The sequence below is a fragment of the Propithecus coquereli genome, unplaced genomic scaffold, assembly GCF_000956105.1.
Source record: "Propithecus coquereli isolate 6110/MARCELLA unplaced genomic scaffold, Pcoq_1.0 Scaffold64, whole genome shotgun sequence".
NCBI classification, from domain to species: Eukaryota; Metazoa; Chordata; class Mammalia; order Primates; family Indriidae; genus Propithecus; species Propithecus coquereli.
In genome coordinates, this window is record NW_012152396.1 from 4,646,846 (window position 1) to 4,667,788 (window position 20,943).

Below are 20,943 nucleotides of genomic sequence, written 5' to 3' on the forward strand. Positions count from 1 at the left end.
TTTTGTTTCTAACTGGATTAAAGGTTCTTTGGGTTCAGGATTGCACCTGTATATCTATTAATATATCTATGTATGTAGATTATGTATCTATGTATCTATGTATGTAGATTATGTATCTATGTATGTATCTATCAATATATCTATGTATTGTATAGACAACAATACCATTACAACAACATTCAATAAATAATTGCTAAATTAACAAATATATGACAGATTCACCTAAGTAGCATTGTAGTCTATTGATTTTTGGTCACGGAGAAATACAAAACAGTCTCTGTCCCATAAAGATTATAAAGAAATATGTAGCCCAAAATAATGTTTGGAAATTTGTGCTTTATTTTTATTTGATATGATGCTATTTAATTTAACACGTTTTCAAAATTATCACAAAAGGCATAAATTCCTCATTCAAATGGAACTTGCTAAAAAGTCTCCCTATGGTTAACATCTGGCTACAGTTGAATAAAGTCAATTTTTGTTTCAAAACTTAGCATCTTATAGAACAGAATTCATGTTCAAGGTCTCATATTTTGAATATTAAATTTAACAATCTGATCTTGGACATTTTCTTTTATTTTCCAGTGCCTTAATTGTAAAAAGCTACTCAATACCATTTTATTTCAGTGGTTCTTGCTAAGGACTAACTAACAAACAACTTAAAACATTTGTGTTATGCAAATACTAATTCACTAAAGTAGCCATGCTCAGTTTTCAGTTTGAAAAGCAGTAATTTTATAATAAATAAGTGCCACTTGCAGTCAGAAGGAACACTAGCTTGAGGGAAAAAGCAAGAGATGGAAGAATCGTAAGGTTCTAAAAGTCCTTGTCTGATGCTAAATGCTGGTTCTTTGGGTAGGGCCCAGGGACTGATCTGACTGCAGTCTAAAATGAGTTCAGTGCTGATACCAGCTTAGGGCCTGCACGTTTATATTTCCAGGCCAGGATTTCCTAACTTTTCTACTAAGAGGACGTCCACGCACTCAATAATGCTCATATGTTTGTTATGTATCAATTAAAAAACACATGCCACAAAGCTACCATGAATTCAGTATCAATTTGAAATGAATATATTTGACTAATCACAATACTTAATATATTTAAAAAAACAGTATTTTATAAATATATGTATATGTATATTTAGTCCATAAATAACATTTAGATGTATTAACCCTTTGGAAAGAAACTCCAATACCTCTTAAGTTGGAAATTGCTGATCCAGCTGATATTTTAAAGTCAATTCCTAGTTGGAAAATTTTATATGACTTTATTATTTTCTTCCTAAACTGTTCTATCTTCAAATAGGTTTTGTCCCTTTAAGAGGAATTATGATTGTACTTCATACTATGTATATATATTTACATGAACAATTAATGAAAATTGTTCGCAATTATTTAAAAAAAAAAAAGAATACCATTTTGCGGAGGCAGTGGCAAATCTTCCCTGATGTGTCATGATGGAGTCATTCTCGAAAACTAATGGCTAGAAAATTGAGTAAACATAGAACCAATAGGGAAAAGATTTCTTAACTTCAAATGAAATCAGTCCATAGACGAGCACATCGCTGTGGAAAATTTTGAGACAAGCGCAAGGATTTGCTCATGATGATGATATCTCGTTCCTGTAGGCAGCAGCTACACAGTGAAAAAAGTCCTCCCCACCTATCAATGCCATAGAGTTGACTGTGGTCAAAATTGTTGTCAGCACGACCCCATTCTCCCCAACTCATTGCTGCCCCATCTTTCTTTTTAGCATAAAGCACAACACCATATTTAACCAAACAAGACATTAGTCAGGACTGATAATTCTTCGTTCTGTCACTCCTTGCTAGTACCTGACAGTCTCATGGTGCAAAATGAAGAGATGCTCCCAGTTGACACCCTATTCATTCGAATTCTGCTTTCATTCCTCAAGGCACTTGAGCCATTTTTTTTTTCCAGATCTAAATTGTAGGACAAAAGCCATTACGTAACTAGCAGTCCCTTTTCCTAATTCTAATTTACCAAACTTGTAATCTCTACCAATGCTCCATAAAACTATAACCAATTGCTAATATCATCTTCCTTGGTTCCATTTGTCCTTTTACAAAAGAGCAATTAAGTGAGAAGTCGCTTGCTGCCTGCTTTCCTGATAGGTTCAGAAGCTAGACTTAGGAACCCAGCCTACCTCTATCCTACTGTTCACTGATTCACTTAACTCCTAAGTATTTGACCACTTACCAAGTACTACCATCCTAAGCACCAGTGTTTACATACAATAATCAATATTTTTAACGAGCACTGACTCTGTGCTAGGCACTGTGCTAAGCACTTTCATTATCTATGAGTTAGGTACTATTATCCCTGTTTTACACGTGAGGAAACTGAGAGAGGTTAAATAATTTGTTCAAGGATTCACGTGCACACAGCTAAATCCTAACCACTATAAGAAGCATGAAGTATTCGTTTCTAGCATGAGCATTCTGGACATTAAGGAGCCTTGGGGCAAGGAAGAAAGAAGCCAAGAAAAGGGAATAATAACAATAACAACAACAGCAACAATAATAAACAATACAAAGCAGAAATAGAAAAGTTAAGAGTTAATTAGATTCATTTGCTATTCGAATCCGTACTATTTCTATTCTAATGGGTACTGCTAAATCACTCACCGTTCTTAGGCCCTACAGGGGGATGCAACAAAAGGATGACAATTTACATACATGCACATATAGAGCTGAACATATGACTTACAAACAAGAAAACTTAAATAATACAGAATAGTTTCACCAGATATGAAGTACCAGATGTAAATTTCTAGAGTATAGGGAGAAGATAACCATAAAAGTTTTAAGAGGTGACAAGAGGTCTCTCTAGACTTCAGAAATCCAGGCCCTGGAAGGGAACCATAAAAATAAGTAGGATTTGACTAGTTCCAGTAAAAGGCACCATAAACCCCAGGTGTGACCGCACCAGCCAAGGCTGGAAAGTGGGAACACGCAAAGGCGAGTTTTCCCAGCGCGGACGGGGTGAGGCAGCCGTCTGGAGAGCCAGTGCGAGCTGAGGTTCAAATGACTAATTGGGCTCGTATTTGTGGCAGGCCTCGTCCAGAATGCCATGGCGCGTCATCGAAAGACTTTGTACAGGAGTCCGACAGGACTAAGGCACTGTTTGGGGACGTTATATCAAAAGCAGCAGACTGACAGATGACAAATAGCACAGAAGAAAAATAACTCAGGGCTTGTCTTCCTAATTCCTGGACTTCGAGGTGACAAATGCCAGAACCACATTGCACGCGGAGGGGCTGGGGAGGAAGGCGCAGGCGTCAAAGGCGTTTCCGCGCGGTGGCGCGTTCGAACACAGGCGGGACGCGGGAGCCACCGCCAGACCCCGCGCTCCGTCCGCACGCGGCGGCTTTGATGGCGCGGCTCCCGGAAGCACGTGCGGGGAACGCCAGCCCGGGGCAGCAGATGGGCTGACCGATGCTCCTCTGTCCCCGGGAGCAACTAAACCACCCACTGCCCGGCAGGTGACCCCACAAAGCAAACCAACCCGTCTGGTCCACGCTCCCCACCTCCCCCTGCGTGAGTCTGCGAGGGAGACGGAAAAGTTTGGGGAGTAGTCCCGGTCAACCAGAAGGACAGTTTTTCATTCCTCAACCACTACTCTCAGGTGCTCCGGGAGGGAGGATGACACCCGGACAGTCCTCCGGCCACTCCCCTGGCCGGTGATGAAATGCTGGAGACTTTGTACCTCACCCCGCTAAGTCAGTCCTTGGGCCCGCGGCCTCTCCCCAGCTCTATAAAGGTCGCCGCGCCAGGCGGTTCAGCTCACTTGCCTGACAGACCCGGGGCCAGAGGAGAAAGGCCGGCGCGTGGCTGCTCCGGTCTCTCCGCCGCGCTCCAGCCACAGCCGAGCGGACGGCGCGTTGTCTCCGGCCGCTGCGCGCGTTCCCGCCGCGTCCCGCCGCGTCCCGTGTCCCTCCGCCGCCGCCACCGCCGCCGCCGCAGCCCGAGCGCCCGCGCTGCCCCATGCGCGCCGCCGCCGCCAGGATGGAGCCGCGCGGTGCGGGCCGCGCCCCCGCGCTGCTGCTCTGCCTGGGTAAGCCCCCGCCCCGCCGCCCCCAAAGAGGACACAAATGTGGCCCCCGCGCATTTGTCATTTGACAAGTCCAGAGCTGTCCTCGCGGTTCAAAGTGTACCGGGTTTAAACGATGTCTCTTATTATGTGAGTCTGTCTTTCCCTACTGTGGGGGTTGGGTGGGGGATCGGTGTGAAAATGCCTCTCATTGATAAATTAATTATGTCCTATAGGTTATGCATGAATTAATATACCTCCTTACTAGGCAAGATAAAAAGTTGTCGAGAAGCGTTTGCTTTTTCTTTCGAAAAGTTGCCAATACTAGAAATTCAAAGTACTGGAACACACTCTTGACGTTTAAAATTTTTGCTTTCTGTTTGGAGGGTGTAGAGACCAGATCCGCGCCTAAGAGATGTTTTAAAAGGAAATGCTTTTCCTCCTTTGTCTTGCACCCAGTTTTCCAAAATCTAGCCTGGTTAAGCTTCCCGCCTCCCCCTACCCACTCCACCCCCCGGGAGCTGTGTGCGCAGGGGCCAGCATGGCTGGAGCTACCCAGGGACAGAATGAAAACGCTGTTGGAGGGTACCTGGAGCAGAAGGGCTGTGGGCAGCTCTGGAGCTCCCCAGCGCCCTTGGCCTGCACACCTGCCACTTCTGCTTTCCCCAGCAACCGGCGCCGCCGGACCAGCCTCCGGCGCAAGCGCTTTGCACTTGCTGCTAATTTCACCCGCCTGTGATCGCGGGAGGGTGCTTTAACGCCAGCCTTCCTATTTGAGATGATTTAGTTCTTGTGGGCAGGGGGAAAAAATCATTTTATAGACTTTCTGGTTAAAAAAATTAAAAAAAAAAAAACCACTTCTTCCTAGTTTCTTAAACTTCAAGAAGAGTTTGAAGTTGTATATGATTATTTTTATAAGGAAATAAAGGTTACCACCAGTCTCACCTTCTTCCCGGAGTTGCGATGAAACAAATTTCCCCAACACACTAACTCTACCTGTGCAGGATGTGACAGTTAAATTCTTATTTCAACACGCTTTATCTCAGGGGTTGGGAGAGCTAATGAAACACATATTATGCATAAGTTGAAACTTACAAATCCAAGCCCTGGAACATAAGAGAAAATTGGATCTGTGATTTCTCTACCAAAACTGAGCTAAGAATCACTTGCTAGAAGATTCTCAGTAAATAAGGTGGCTTTGCTGTCTTTGTTTTGAGGTCTTTGTGCGAAGAATAAGATTAGAAAGATGGCAGTTCTTCCTGGAGTTAGAAATTAACCTAGAGGTCAGAATGGCTCAGTACTTCTTTTCCCCCACCTGTAAGGTTGCATGGGAACAATGCAAGCGTCTGTTCTGGGCATCTCATTGAATATTCTAATTTGAGACAGCAAGGCCTATGAATAACCTGGTTACTACCCACTAGTGTGTGTGTTGTGTGTGTTTTTGTTGTCATGAAAGTGCTTACCTCCTTTATTGCATTACTTAATTATAGTTCACCTATTTCATCAGCTGCCAAGCCCATTTCCAAATGAGTTAGGTCAGTTTCTGTTTTCCCAGTTTGTTTGGATATTTCTCTGCCACTAGGAAAGTTCCTGTTTGAAGTTCTACATCGTATCTCTGTACTCTCTTCAGGTATACAGGTCCTGTATATGTTATTTCTGAAATTGTGTTTTTTCCCCCAAGCAAAAGATTACCTAAAATGCTTTTCCCAAACTCTGTCCTTCAAAAGAAAGAGACATTTATTTTAAATTTCAGCATATATTTTATTATTGCTTTTTGTGGAATTTATTTATGACTGGGGAAAAAGGTTCCACCCTCCACACTTAACACATGCAGTACTCTTAAATTTATAAGTGTTTGATATTGATGTTCTTGTTTTGTAGATTGGTAAACTGTAAAATGACCCAAGTACACACAGAAGAAGAGTGCTAACTGAGAGAATTCATACCTGGGTTCACTACTACATTTAGCCTACTGAACATTAAGTAAAAGAGTTGAGATGCCCCAAACTGGATAACATTTTTCTAAATAATCTATAATTTTAGATCAAAATTATCCTTTTTAATCTTGTGATTGTTCCAGAGAGAGGAGAAGAAATTTTTGTCTTGAGTTCTGCAGTTATGTTTAGGAGCTCTCTATCTAACATCAAATATTTTTATTCATGCCCAAATGGGATTCGAGCATGTTCCTGAATGACATCTCCAAGATAATTTAGCCCTACTTCATTGCACAGGGAGAAGTAAGCAGAATAAATATTCTTTCTTGGAAATGTGAGAAGCATGGATCCCAATGAGACAATTGGCTTGCCTTTCATGGTCTCTGTTGACCCTGAGAGTTTCTGAGCTACCTGAGTCTTGGCACAATGTGAGATGACACATCTTGGCAGAAAACATAACAGGTCTCTTCTGCCTGGATTTTGACCCAGGTACCAGCTGTCTTCTGCATCATCTTGCCACATGAGCAGCTTGGGTAAATGGGGTGTCTGGTTCAGCACTGGGACCTGAATCCAGGAGGTTGGAGGGGAACTAACAGTCACCAAATGCCAGTGTACCAACTATGTCGTGTGTTGGGTGCTTTACACACATCATCAAATAACTATGAGGTGGATGTGATTAGCTTAGTTTTGACAAACAAAGAAACTAAGGCTCAGTGAAGGCAAATACCACACAAGGACGTAGAGATAGTAAATGGCAAGGCCGCTCTGTAACAATGAGTAAGGAGCTAGTGGCTCTTGGGGTTAGCAGGAACATAATAAAAATAATAGCTTCTAATAGAGAAGTTGCAGAGTAGTCTGGGGCTGTCCCAGGGCTTAGAACCTGTTTTAGGGGTGGCGTATGTATAGAACTGGGCTTTCTGTCTCTTTATGCAAAATCAGGCACATAAAACATTTGACTGTTCTCTTAGGCTATGCTAAAATATGTTAAATTTTTACTTAGCATTTATAATTTTCAATCGACACAGTTCCTACATTATGACTTTTATTATAAATTATACATGGAAGTCATTTGACTGGGGTCTTGATTTCTATATTTGCTGAGATGTATATTAATTTAACTGAAACAATCAAGGAAAAGGATAATCACATCTTTTTATATTACTGTGGCTTGAATATTGCATCCATAAGGGACCAAGTTGGAATCCACAGCCCATTCCTATTAACAGTGAGAAAATAAACATGTTTCCTTTGTTAAAAGAAAAAGTACAATACTCACATAAATCAATTTGGAAAAATTGAATTTGAATGTTTTCTATTCCTGCACAATAGTCTTCCATTTACTGGTTAATGGTCACCCAAGAAATGCAAATGTCAAGTAAGAAATCCTCTTCAAAGAGACTGTAAATTAAGGTGTGGTTTCCTCTTCTGTCAGTCTGCACTTTGAATATAGGCCTATGCAAAGTGTCTAATTAATATGGCTGCAACTGCTTCTGGGAACATTCCACTGGTAGGCAATAGGAAGGCGCCCCAACACTGTAATAGGGGGATCCTCAGGAAGGAGTAGCCTGGCAACCGTCGCCTTGGTATGACAAGTCTGGAACCTTTGAAAGAATGAAGTAATGGGACAGACTCAGTGTCCTCTGGCCATGCAGTTTACGCAATTCTGGGTGTCTAGTTATAGGGCAGATAAAGGTTCAGTGGCATTCTAGGTTAAAGTAATGATTTAATTTACAAGGATACTATTTATATTAATATTACTCAGGGTGATTTGATAATTGTCCAGAAAAAATGTTAACCCCTAATGTCTTACGTCAAAAATTCTCAATTTCAAATTTGAGGCATGAAAGTGATAGATACACCCACACATATTTATATATGTCCAACTTTATAGTTTTGAATTAAGAGGCATAGTGTATGGACCACAGATTTCATGCCCCAGTTTTTTACTTAAACTTTCAGAAAGATGTATTACTCTCTAAGCCTCAATTTTCTCATGTGTAAAATAGAGATCATAACATCTATCATGTCAGGTTATTGTATATGGATTTCACGGACATCGTGATAAGAGAAAATAATAAAAAGCACTTTTGAAGTTAGAGCTGTTATCATCATCATCATCATCATCATCATCATCAAAATGGTTTCTTACAAAAAGATTTGATTCTTACAATAATGCCTTTTTAGACAGAAAAGGTATTATTGTTCCTATTTTACAAATGAGGAACAGGCTTAGAGAGGAGTGAAACAGCATGCAAGGCTCCATGCTTCAACATGCCTGCGATGCTCACAAATCACTCTTTACTTTTGCTAAAAGTTTTCTCATTCTTTAAGACTGAAAAAAAAAGAGTACTTCCTTAAGCAAGTCTTCTCTGACAGGCCCTGCCCCTGCCCCCCCATCTCTCCCATCCCTCGAGTGGCCCTTGTGACACCACACTCTAAGTGTGTATGTAACCCTGTCCCTCTTCACTGAGGCTGCGCCCATCTCTTAGCATTTGTGTTGTGTTAGGCTTATATTAAGCACTCAATAAACGTTTGTCGGATAGAAGATTGGATTGATACTTTATTCAAAGTTCTCACCACTATGTTTTTACTCAACCAGCTGTTCTTTAAAAATGTGCTTGAGAAGCAAAATATTTTGAGGTTAAGCAATAGTTTTTGAAAATTCAGTTCTCTTGTTTTTGATAAAGTCTAATAATTTTTTTCCCTCTTTTTCACATTTCTGTCTCTTGCTACTTTTTGTTTTCACTGATGGTATGTCTACCGAAATCCAGGTATAGCTGCGGTGTGTGTGTGTGTGTTTCAGAGAGAGAGAGAGTTATTACTAATAGTGATATGATTGAATAACAGTTATCCAGTGGGAGAAAGAGGAATATTGTTTTAGAAATGAAAGGAAATTTAGAGAAATGTAATCCAAACTCTGTCTCACCCTCTGCCCCACTCTCTCCCTGGTCTCTGTTTTCAGAGATAAGGAAACTCAGTTGCAGGGGGATAGAACAAGTAGCAACCCTGGTCTCTACCCACTAGATGTCAGTAGCACCCCCAGTTGTGACAACCCAAACAGTCTCCAGACATTGCCAAATATCCCTGGTTGGCAAAATTGACCCTGGTTGAGAGCCACTGACTTAATGTATTTGTTATTGCTCTAACACAGTGCCATCCATAGTTCACAGTATGAATAATCAGAGCTTGAGTTATCAAGACAAATGAAATTAATATTAATGATGAGCCAGATACAAATGTAAAACCAATTCTAGTGTTTAAAAAATCAGCTGAGCAATTTTTATTGCTGATTTTAGCATCATCTGCATCAAATAATGATGAATGTTATCGATGATGGCGTCATGAACACGGTCTTCAATCGCTGCATTGCTGACCACCCCATGCCTCCTTTCACAACTCTACTCTCTTGGCTTTCACAACACTGAACTTTCTTTTTTCTCCAATTTCTTTTTCTCTTTTTTTAGCCACTTCTGTCCACTCCCTACCACCTATTTCCCAAAGTTCTGTTATTTTCCATTCCACACTATTTTTCTTGGAACATTTGAATGGCCCCCATGCCTTTTATGGTAGTATCTCCATATATGACATTCAAATAGACTTCTTCGACTCCATTGTTATTCTTTAACTGAAGATCTGTATTGCCAACTGCCTTGGAAATATAAATAGATAACACTAACACATGAACTTTAAAACTAAAATCTGTTCACTCCTTTTGTCCTCCCTTCATGCCTTCAGGCCAGAATGCCACCACGAACCTGCTGTCCTGCCTGTGTTTTCTACTCTTTTAATGCACCGTCTTCCTTGGTGTTTTCTGGCCAGAAACTTGGCATCGTCTGTTAATTCTGTCCTGTCCTCACTACCCTCAGGTGTCTAGCCCCATTGAGCCTATTTAGGGCAGGAACAAAGTCTTTTGCATGAGTTTTCCTTTCAGCATCTTATTCAATATCTTGCATATAAACAACTCCAAATAGATATTCATTGACTAAATATCATTTGACACATGTAGTTACTAAAAGCAAGGGTAGTATAAGCTGCTATCCTCCTTCTTTTCTGTTTATCAGGTTGTAACTAAACCCTTCCCACCCCAGTATCATACTATGGATGCAAATGTGCCTGTCACTGAAGTCAAGGTCACCAATGGTAACGCCAACTATATTTTCATAAACTATATTGTCGTAAAGTAACATTCCTTAGTTGCTTCTAGTGTGTGAGCTGTATTATGTGGGTTCTATGAATGAAAAGTTATTAGTGTCAAGATTTTTTAAATTACCTTTTATGTACTCAGTTTCTTCTCTTTTTGTGTGCTGACTGATTACCACTTTATCCTTTTGCAAATTCATGTTTGGCAGTGGACATCTACAGAGCAAGCAATATATACTTCTAAAAATGCCATTATCCTTCAATATGCCTCTAAAAATGCCATTAACTATTCCAAGTTTCAGGCCACGATATGACCGTATGAAAAGAAGGCGAATAGCAAAGACACATAATCCAAACTGTTGTTCCTTTAGGAGATTTTCTTTTGGAACAATAATGTAATAGTAATTTAAATTTCTGAATTGGATCTGTAAGGGTAGAGTGAGAAGCCAGACGGAAGGGAGTGAAGGTAGAAGGAGTTATAAAAAGCTCCTGTTACATAAGGTTATCTTGAGAAAAAAATATTTCCAACAGAAAATTTGAAATAATACTCGAGATGAATCTTTGGCTTTTAAGGGAGGTATGCTCTGTCTTTGGAGCTCTTAGTCACACAATTCCAAAACACCCAGATTAATTTAAATTGTACCCTCCACAACAAGAGTTGGTATACACTCTCCAGCATTCTGGAAATACTTCCATTGTGAACAACATACACATCTTTAAATTCATTTTTTGGATAAAATAGACAATTCCCTTATATTTCAACTCAATAATTCTTGATTTGAATAGCTTTGAGTATAGTATTGTATGATAATATATGAGTAAAATATATGAGTACTAAAATACATGAACACTTTGAAGTATGAAATTATTACCAAAATTGGGGATATGATTTAATGCCTATGAGTTAGAAAACATGGCATAGTAAATCATTTTTTGCCACTTGACAAGGAAGATCCTATGTCTGCCTTTTAAAATTCAAAATTAAAAGAAATACTTATTTTTAACCTATTATTATATGAACTTCTGGTTTCATAAGGTTTTATCTCAAATAGCTATAGTTAGTTTTTAATGAAGCTTAGTTATAAGGTTAACATTAAAAAAATTGCAGGAATAGAATGATTCCTGGTAGAAGGCAAGGTTAGTTTTCTATACACTTATAGATATATGTGTATACATATATATATTCTCTGAAAAGTAGGTTGTTACTAGAAAGTGCTGACAGCAGGTCTTTTTAGTATTTGATGTGATAAAGAGTTTGCAATTATTTTAACCAAGGTGAAGCAAGACCATATCTAATAGTGGAATTTAATTTAAAGTAAAAAGACATCCAAAAACAATGAAGGCATGTTCGCTCCTTGAAAGTACACAAGACCTAACAAGCCTACTACATAACAGACAAATCCTAAAATTACAGACTGCCGTGGAAGAAGGTAGAAAACTAACAGTCTGTGAGGAGGTTGGCGTGTGACCACAGCAAAAGCGTGAACAAAGCGGATTTTGCTATCTGTTTGGGCTGGGCAAATGCTATGATTCATTGTGAGTTTGCTGTTCTGGTCTAAATATTCTAAAAGCTTAAAATTGGGAAAATAAGGTGCACTCTTTTCATTCTATAACCCATCTCATTTTACTTTGAATCATTTTTATTTGCTTGACTGTTTTCCAGAGGAATAATGTTATCCTGAGATTTGCAATTGATTTTGCTGACTTGGCTTGGTCAACCAGTCATGGAATCCCAGCCCCCTCTGCCTCCTTCTAGACAGGCCCCTCAGTGTGGCCATTAGGACGCAAGGTCAAAAGAAACTCTATGCAATACAAAGAACATTTTCTTTATCTGGCATTCTGTCTGACTGTTGGGTAACCACCAGGGCCCACGACATCTAGCGCTATCCCCATTCCGGGGATGGCACTCGAACTCTCCCACGCGCAGTCCCCAGCGTTGTGTAAGCGTGAGGCTCGGCCCTGACTCACAGGGAAGAGGCGATTTGTATCCTGTGAGTCACTGGCATCACTTCCTGCTGGCACACTTGAGATTTCACTGAAACACAACCTTTGAAAAAATGAAGGTAGAGAGATGAAAAGGTGAGCTACACATTCCTAAAACCCATTTGGAAATTTGACAGAAATAATGGCCTCTGAATGCATTTTGATTTTTATAGCTATATTGAAATAGACATCCCAACTGCCAGTTTTGAGTGTATAGAGCAGCTGTACCATGTCCCCTTGCACTCAATTCTTCTGTGTCCCAGTTAGCAATGTCGAGCTTGCCACCAGATACGTGTTTTGACACAGACACTATCCAAAATACTTAGTATCATAGTGAATTATTTTCTTAGCAGGGATCCATTGTCAAGGATCAAATATAATATATGCAACTGAATCATAAAAAGATTATGTTCAAATAATGCTAAGAGCATTAAAAATACTGAAAGATTAAAGGAATATATGGACGTGACTTTAGCATTTATTTCTTCCCTGTATGACTTTACAATAATGAGTAGCGTAAGGGTGAATGGATGGTGGACATAGTAATCCTCTGTGGGTGGATTTTTCAAACTTCTGTCCACCCCCACTCACTCCTCTATCCAGTTTGCAAGAGTCTGGGGCAGAGGCTTATTGGAGAGACACTCGAGAACCACTGCTTTAAAGCAATAGAGCCGTACAGATGGAAACATGATTTAGAACCAATTTTGCTGGGTTTTGGCTACGCCCATCCACGATGGAACTGCAGGGATATTCTTTAATTTGAAGGGACCATTTAAAATTATTTACAATTCCATCTGCAAAATAGCTTGCTGTAGGATTAATGCAGCAAGTCTCACAGAAACTATCTTGAACTATGGACTGTGTCCAAGGAAGCGTCACAGGTAAGGAAAGCCCAGTTTTCGTGGAGGCACACCCTGGGCTGAACATTCTTTAATTAACAAAGACAAATATTTCACCTGTGGCCTGAATAACTGGAACAAAGTTTCCAGCAGTGGAAAAACTAACAACTACTAAAAACCTTTATAAAAAAAGACGGAAAAGCAACACCCCAAAACAATTAGTTGGATTCTATTATAGTTACAGGTTGCAGTTGTAAGCAACTCTAAACAGAAAAGGCTAGGCTTGGGTTTCTGCAAAGGATAGAGAAACTAGCTTCCAATGTGCATTTTTTTCCTGGCTAGCAGTTTCCTGTAGGTGAATTAGTAATGTGGTCTCCAAAGTTTTCCTCAGTTGAGGAAGCATGGAGACATAGCAGTGTCAAGAATGCAACGAGAATTCCAGTTTGTATTGAGTGAAAACTGTTTAATTCTTCAGCAGCGAAAGTGTATGGCAAAATTATTACTGAAATGGAAAACAACATTGACTTGGATGAGAATCTAGCTAATCCTCCATAAGAAGCTATGTGGAAAATGGATTTCATCTCTGTTCAACTGACAATGAAATCTAGACTTTAGCCATTTTTTTTTGTCATTTAAGAAAAATATTTTTTTTGGTCTATAATAACAACTGAAGCAACGTTTATATTTTAGGAAAAACGTGGAGTGGGGAGGGGGTAGTTCTAAACCTTTACAGAAAACAGTATTTTCAAATCATTGAAAGAGTATGACACCATCAGATTGGTACTAACTGATCAACACTAAGGTGCTCATGTGGTAGTAATAGCCATTTGGTGTTGGGAGGATATAAGACGATGTCAAAAGATAGATTTTTAACTCTTATCTTCTGTGTTCACTAGATAAGTGATCTTGGACAAGATATTTAATTTAAATGCACTGAGGTTATTTATTTGAGACTAATAACTACTTCACAGGATTGTTCTAAGTGTCATGTAGGAAGTATGAAAATATAAACCATGATGCTGATGTTGATGTATAATTTAGTTTTTAGGACCTAAAGAATATGCAATATGCTTAGCAGATACAAGCCCTCTCTGATTGAGAAAAAATAAAATAAAATTCCTGTATTACACAGATTAGATCATCTTTTACAATACCTATTTACGGAGACTTACATCCTTGTTATAAACCAGTAGGGGGCACTACCCACATACACTGCTAGAACAGGCTAGCTAGCAATAGAAGTTGAGAGTCAAGGAGCATTTCAAAGAGTCTCTGGTCAGGCATTTCAGAAAAATATTATTTCCTTTCACTCTCCCCCAAACTCTGAAAGACAGGGAAAATTAAGACCCAGAGAAGTTAATTAATTTTTCCAAAATCACATAGCTCAAGTTTTTCCTCACAAGATTGCCTTTCTACCATACTTTGTTACCTCCCTGTGGGGTTAAATACTCAGCTTCAATTACAGTCACCCTAGTTTGTTCTGTGTGATGTCTTCATACTCGAATATTATTGCTTATCTCCCAATTCTATAACGTAGCCCATTTAACAACATGTATCCTTGGGAAAAGTTATTTAAACTCTTCATGTCTCAGTTTTTTCATGTGTCTTAGGGGGATAATAATAGTATCTTCCTCAAATAGTCACTGGGAAGATTAAATACATAATATAGATAAGGCAAAGAGGACCACACCTGGCACACGGTGCCTGTCCAAGAAACGTTCGCGGCTGCTAGCGACTACTGTCACCACCACTGTCGCTATTTATGATATAAGTTACTCACATAGACTAGAAAGAGTGTTCAAATGCAAACACTTGAAGCTTCAACAGAAGAGGCTAAATGCTTTTAAGTACACATGTATGCAATCGAAGGGCTTTTTATCCTGCTTTCTGTACAATTCAGAAACTACTTGAGCCATTCCGATGCTTGCTTCCAAAATTTATCTTTTCACCAGAGACACATGATGAAACAGCTGGTTCAGACTCTGCCTGTGCTGACAGAAACTGGATTCTAGGGCTCGGTGTGGTTCATCTGCCATGCCCGTCTCTTCTCACATTAGATAAGATATATTCTGATTTCACTCAGATTACATTTTATTAATTGCAGTCTGTGCCTGTGGTACCAGCTACTCAGGAGGCCGAGGTGGGAGGAGGATCACTTGAGCTTAGAAATTTGAGGCCAGTCTGGGCAACATAGTGAGACCCCCCCGCCAATCTCTAAAAAAAAACATTAAAATCTATTTTCACAAGCAATACAGTGCAAGGAGTAACTTAGGCACTTACATCAATTATCAATGTTTCTGAGGTTGAATTTCTCATTTGGTTGTTATCGTAAGTAGAACTTGATTTTTTATTTGAAGCCTTCTTCTGTGATGGGTCTACCTTGGAGCATCACTCTGGAGCAAAACACTGGAAATTCTCCAACTGAAGGCTTATTAGGAAATTAAACTTAACAACAGGTCTTTGAAAATGTTATTGTGAAATGTTCAGAGCAGATCAATTCTATAACTATGAATATAATTCTGTAACTATGAATATAATGCCAAGGCTTTTACCCTTGGACAGAAGAGCTGGGTTTCATTTATTTTCAGTTATATGCCTGTTTCCATGAATTGTTTTCTTTCACGGTTTTGATGGATCAAATCCTTGAAACATTTAAAACAACTTTATAAATACTGTCATTATGTGGAAATTTTATCAAGCTTTCTTTCCTTGAAACACTAGTTACATATTTGATTTTCTTCCATAAACAGCTTTCCATCTCCTACAAGCAGTTGTCAGTACAACCGTGATTCCATCATGCATCCCAGGAGAAGCCAACGATAACTGCACAGCTTTAGGTAAGCCCAACACGGTCCATGGTGCATCAAGGGAGTCCCCGTTTTTAAACAGAAATGCAAACTCAGAAACTATAAATATGTGACAATGAAAAAGAGGGAAAGAAATAGCTGCTGTATGAATTTTTAACTACCTTATGAACTAGGGTTCTGAAAAAAATATATAAAGGTATAAATGGTGGGAGAGGGACCAGACATCTAATTATACATAAATATTTAAGCTTGAAGAGATAGAGAACAAAGAAAATCAGATTCCCTTTGACCATTCCCTGGAGATTTACTGCAAAAGCATCATCAGAAACCACACCGACAGACTGGATTCCAGAGAAAACAGGAAACCTCTGTACACAGGAGAATTTCTCTCTCTCTCTCTCCCTCTCTCTCTTTCTCTCTCTGTCTCTGTCTCTGTCCATCTCTCTGTCTCTCTCTCTCTCTATATATATGCACACACACACACACACACACACACACACACACACGTATACACACACATATATATATTTGTAAGAGGAACAAATGATGTCCTTACTTTCCAGTCCCAGTGTTCATTCTGAAACACATTTGGGGAGTACTTAATACGCGCCAAACACCGGGCTAAGGCAGAGAGATACAAAGAAAAGTAAAGCACAGTTTCTCCTTTAAGGTCTGCAGATCCTGGATGTGGTCTAAGGGGCACCTGCTTCGTATTCAGTCTGAGCTATTGAGTCAAGGGTCATCTTGAGAAACCAGGACATTTTCCACAACAACTTTATTTCTCTCTTGTCCCTCACCACCGGGCTCCCTGGAGGTTTGGTCAGCCTCCCCTACCACCCTTATTTCCTTCTTTGGTTATTTGGGCAAGAGTATCACCATCAAGATACTTTGAAAAAATAATTTTATAAGCATCCTTCACGTTGTAGTAACTAAGACATTCTACAGTGAATTTCACATGTAGGCTGCAACACTATTTCTATTGAGATTTCTTTTTCATTGTTTTATTGGCTTATTGGCCCTCACAGAAGCATTTCTAACGCGGGGTTTGTCTAGGTCGTGTTCAAGTCTCGTTGTCAGACATGGTGGGGGACCTTGGCTGGTTTCTTTGATGGTAACCTCAACAATTTATGAACGCACACCAAAATAAGACTTGCTGGCATAAAAACCTGTTATAGAAATTAAGCGCTTTCAAATTAATATTGGTTTCAGCTTGCAATCTCGGGGGAGAGTAATGAATTTCAGAATTGTTTTGAGACTTGAAAAAATCAGACAAATTTTGTTTGGAGAAGTGAATGATACCTACTGTGACAGATAATGATGTGTGTATGTATTAAACTTGCCTTTTCTGTACTTAAAGTTTGTCGTTTGAGACCTGAATCCTCAAGTATTGGTTTGTTTCATTTAGTCTGTTGGACATTTTCCTTGGGTTCAGGTGTTTGTTTATCGGTCTAGGGAGCATGATAATGGCTTCCTATTTCTGAAAATTCTCCTTGACTGGTTGGCATCTGCCCTGTTCGGTTGAAGTAGCTCAGTGCTTACTGTTGTGAAAGGGTGATTAAAGCTTCCAAGAAGGCAACAGAATACATTCAGCTTTCCGCTTCCCTCACAGTTCAGACAGAAGACAACCCACGTGTGGCTCAAGTGTCCATAACAAAGTGCAGCTCTGACATGAACGGCTACTGTCTGCACGGACAGTGCATCTATCTGGTGGACATGAGTGAAAATTACTGCAGGTAATATGCCAGAAATAAATGAAAACCGTTTTTAAAGGTATATTTCCCTCTCTCTCTCTGTCTCTCTCTCATTCTCTCTCTCTTTCTCTGTTCTGTATTTTGAAGTTACCCTATGTTTCCATGATCTGTTAGGATGCAGTATATATATATATATATATATATTATTAGAAACTTTATTATCTGAGTTTTTTAAAATTAGGGAACAAAGAGGGGCTTTCGAATCATACAGCTATTTCAGGGGTACAGAGAGGGGAGGGCTTCAGATCCCTCCCTCTCACACCTACTGTGACAGCATCTCTGCTTTCCATCTTTCCATTGGACTTCCACAGCCGTTGTTTTATGAATTGATTACACTGATTTAGACAAAAGGCATCTTAAACCCACAAACTTACAAAACACCATTGTAGATGATCAGCTACCCCGGCAGCTGAGCCAGGTTGTCATTGTAATAGCACGATATAGCCCAAGAGCTACGTGGGCCCCTTTTGCCAATACTGGCCCAACTCTACTGGCTCAGTCTTTGAATTCATCTTTACAGCTTCTAGCAAATTTTGTTGATTTCTTGCTTTGCAATGTGAAGTTAGTTCCTATGAAACTGATTCATAACCATGATTTCTTTTTTAAATAATTGATCTTCCTCTTGTACTTCCCTTTAGGTGTGAAGTGGGTTACACTGGTCTCCGGTGTGAACACTTCTTTTTAACCGTCCACCAGCCCTTGAGCAAAGAGTATGTGGCTTTGACTGTGATTCTTATCTTCTTGTTTCTCATCATAGTCGCCGGTTCCACGTACTATTTCTGCAGATGGTAAGCCAGTGTTTTATTGCACTCTGCTTTTACAAATCACTTTCATATAATACAGATCTATAAACTCGGTGAAAACATGGACAAAGTATTAGAGGGATAAGATGGAATCCACAGTGATGATTTTCATAGAGATGTTTTAGCTGCAGAACGTCTGGCTTTAACTCTGTCATTAGCTCTGTTACTTATTACCTGTGTGACTTTATGCAAGTCACACGGGGAGTATTCAATCTGTCCTCTAGAAAATACAGACAGAAATTAATTGCAGGGCTATTTTGAGTATTGAAGATGATAACTACATGTAAAAGTAAACCATAAAACATGATGTTTTACTTAGCAACCTATATTTAATTTATTAGGTGAAATTTCGAATTTCACGAAACACCAGCCTTGTAAATTAATAACCTCAAAGGCTTAGGATCTTAAAATTTAAGACAGACTCATAGAAATGAGTTGCCAATTATAAGCATTTACTGTTACCAGTCCTCCAAAACAATCATACCCATCCTCATGTACAGTATTGTCAGAAGCTAAAGACTGAGGGAAAAATAAAGAGTGGGAATGATGGTAATAATGGCAAACGTGAGGATAGAATAAATTATGTGCTTACAACAGTTAGAGCATTGTAGGTCACCTAATTAGTGCCTAATAAATATTCATTATTTTAATTTTTATTGGTGATAGTATATCAGTGCGATGCGTAGAAATGTATCATAGTAATGTTCTGTGACATTTGAAATGCCAGTTCCTCAGTAGCAAAGGAGAAAGAAAGAGGAAAAGGATGAAAAAGAAAAGGGAAGAGAGGAGGGAGAGAGAGAGAGAGAGAGAGAAAGAGAACAAAAAATAAAATCCAGGCTTAAATGTGGTCACATGCCTTCCTGGAATTTTATATTTATAATCATGTTAATGCCTTTGCGAAGTCTTTTAACTATTTCACTATTTTCTTCCAAAATTTTTGACTATAGAACACCACCCCTTACTCCCACACTTTTTTTTTTTTTTTTTATCTTGTCCAACCTAAATCTGTTCCCCTTTGTCATTTTGGAAATGGTATGCTAATGTACCTTTGTCGTCCATATATTTGGGTTTTTTGTTATTAGCCTTAACTGCAATGCTAACAGTTTCATTTCTGAATATTTCCAGGTACAGAAATCGAAAAAGTAAAGAGCCAAAGAACGAATATGAGAGGGTGACCTCAGGCGATCCAGCGTTGTCACAAGTCTGAATGGCACTGTCAGTCTTACGGGCAAGGATGCACAGCCTGCCTGCTTAATGTTAATATTCCTATTTTATTAATAATATTTATGTTGGGTCACGTGTCAGGTCAACAACAGTGTATTTTTAATTTTAATATACTTGAAAAATGTTTTTTATTTTTGTTTTATTTGTGACAGACTATTTGCTAATATATAATGTGCAGAAAATATTTAATATCAAAAGAAAATTGATATTTTTGTAAGAAATAATTTCCTGCACTAAATGCTTTATCGAAAGCTTTCAGAGCTTATATTCCTGCTGCACAGTGCGTAGGAGTGAACAATGCCCAGGTCATAGCTTAAGAAGTGTCAGCAAATGACAGATTTCTGTAAGCCTGCATACAGATATTCAAATCGATTTATGTTTTTTTCTACTCTTCACATCAACGATAATTGGTTTGACCATATCATGGTTTGATATATTAGTTGGCACCACTGTGTCATGTATTAAAACAGTAATGCAGTTGGAATTCGGGAGAAACAAATATAGGTCCAAATATAGGTGCTAAACACTACACATTTGAAATAAACTAAGCCCAGGGAGGCTATGGGTCTCTTCAACCCTCTCAGCTATAACTCGGTTTATCAGCCTGGAGGGGCAGCAGACAGTTCCCTGTGTGAACACACAAGTCCTATGAACACCCGCCACCCTAACAGATCCTCCTTACATGAAATGAATTGAAAAACTTGATTTTATGCCATCTTTTATGTAAACAGTGGGTATTTCATAGTTTCACAATGTTCTTTTTTTGTATAGTGCAACATTTAAGTGAGGTCATTGTTGGTATTCCAACAATTAGGAAAAAATCCACACTTGAAGCTAAAATTTGTGCTTGTTTCCTAGAGGCTTTGTTGAAGAATTCTAAGATAAAATCACAGTCCAAAATGTGATGGACTCGACTAGTTATTATTTTAAAATTTAATAAGACAATAGCTCTATATATTGTATAAAGATGGAAATAAAGTTATTTCATTTTCTATTCAAGAGAGCTTTCACTTAAAAATAGCTCAGTAAGTAGCTTCTTCTAGAATTTAAATTTGTATATTTAAAATTACATCTTGACACAGGAAGTGGGAAAAATAGGAAAAATAAATCAAAGTATATTTTTCCAATAAAAAACTCATTTGAAAGCTTTTAAAATTTAGAGACTTAACCACACCTTCCTATGGAGGCTGAAATGAAACTGGGGCCTTTCTTTCTGTTATTTGTTTATTTTTGGAAGAGACTAATGTTTCTTCTGTACTCTGAGCCCATGGATCTCAGTGGATTAACAAGAGTATTTTAGGCAATTGCCTAAGGAGCCATTGCTGTCACCAGGTTTGGATTTCATGGGAGGCTGCTTCATTGAATGGTAAACCTTTGGGGAGCGTCTCTCTGGATCACATACCAGATCAG

General features: G+C 39.0%; 1 protein-coding gene across 1 annotated transcript; it reads left to right on the plus strand.

Moving 5' to 3' along the window:
- Positions 1-4,017: 4,017 nt before the first annotated feature.
- EREG (epiregulin) lies at positions 4,018-20,431 on the plus strand. The gene is made up of 5 exons (XM_012659849.1): positions 4,018-4,076; positions 15,699-15,785; positions 17,365-17,488; positions 18,145-18,294; positions 19,435-20,431. The coding sequence occupies exons 1-5, from the start codon at positions 4,028-4,030 to the stop codon at positions 19,514-19,516; spliced, it is 492 nt and encodes a 163-aa protein (XP_012515303.1). The 5' UTR covers positions 4,018-4,027; the 3' UTR covers positions 19,517-20,431.
- The last annotated feature ends 512 nt before the right edge of the window (positions 20,432-20,943 follow it).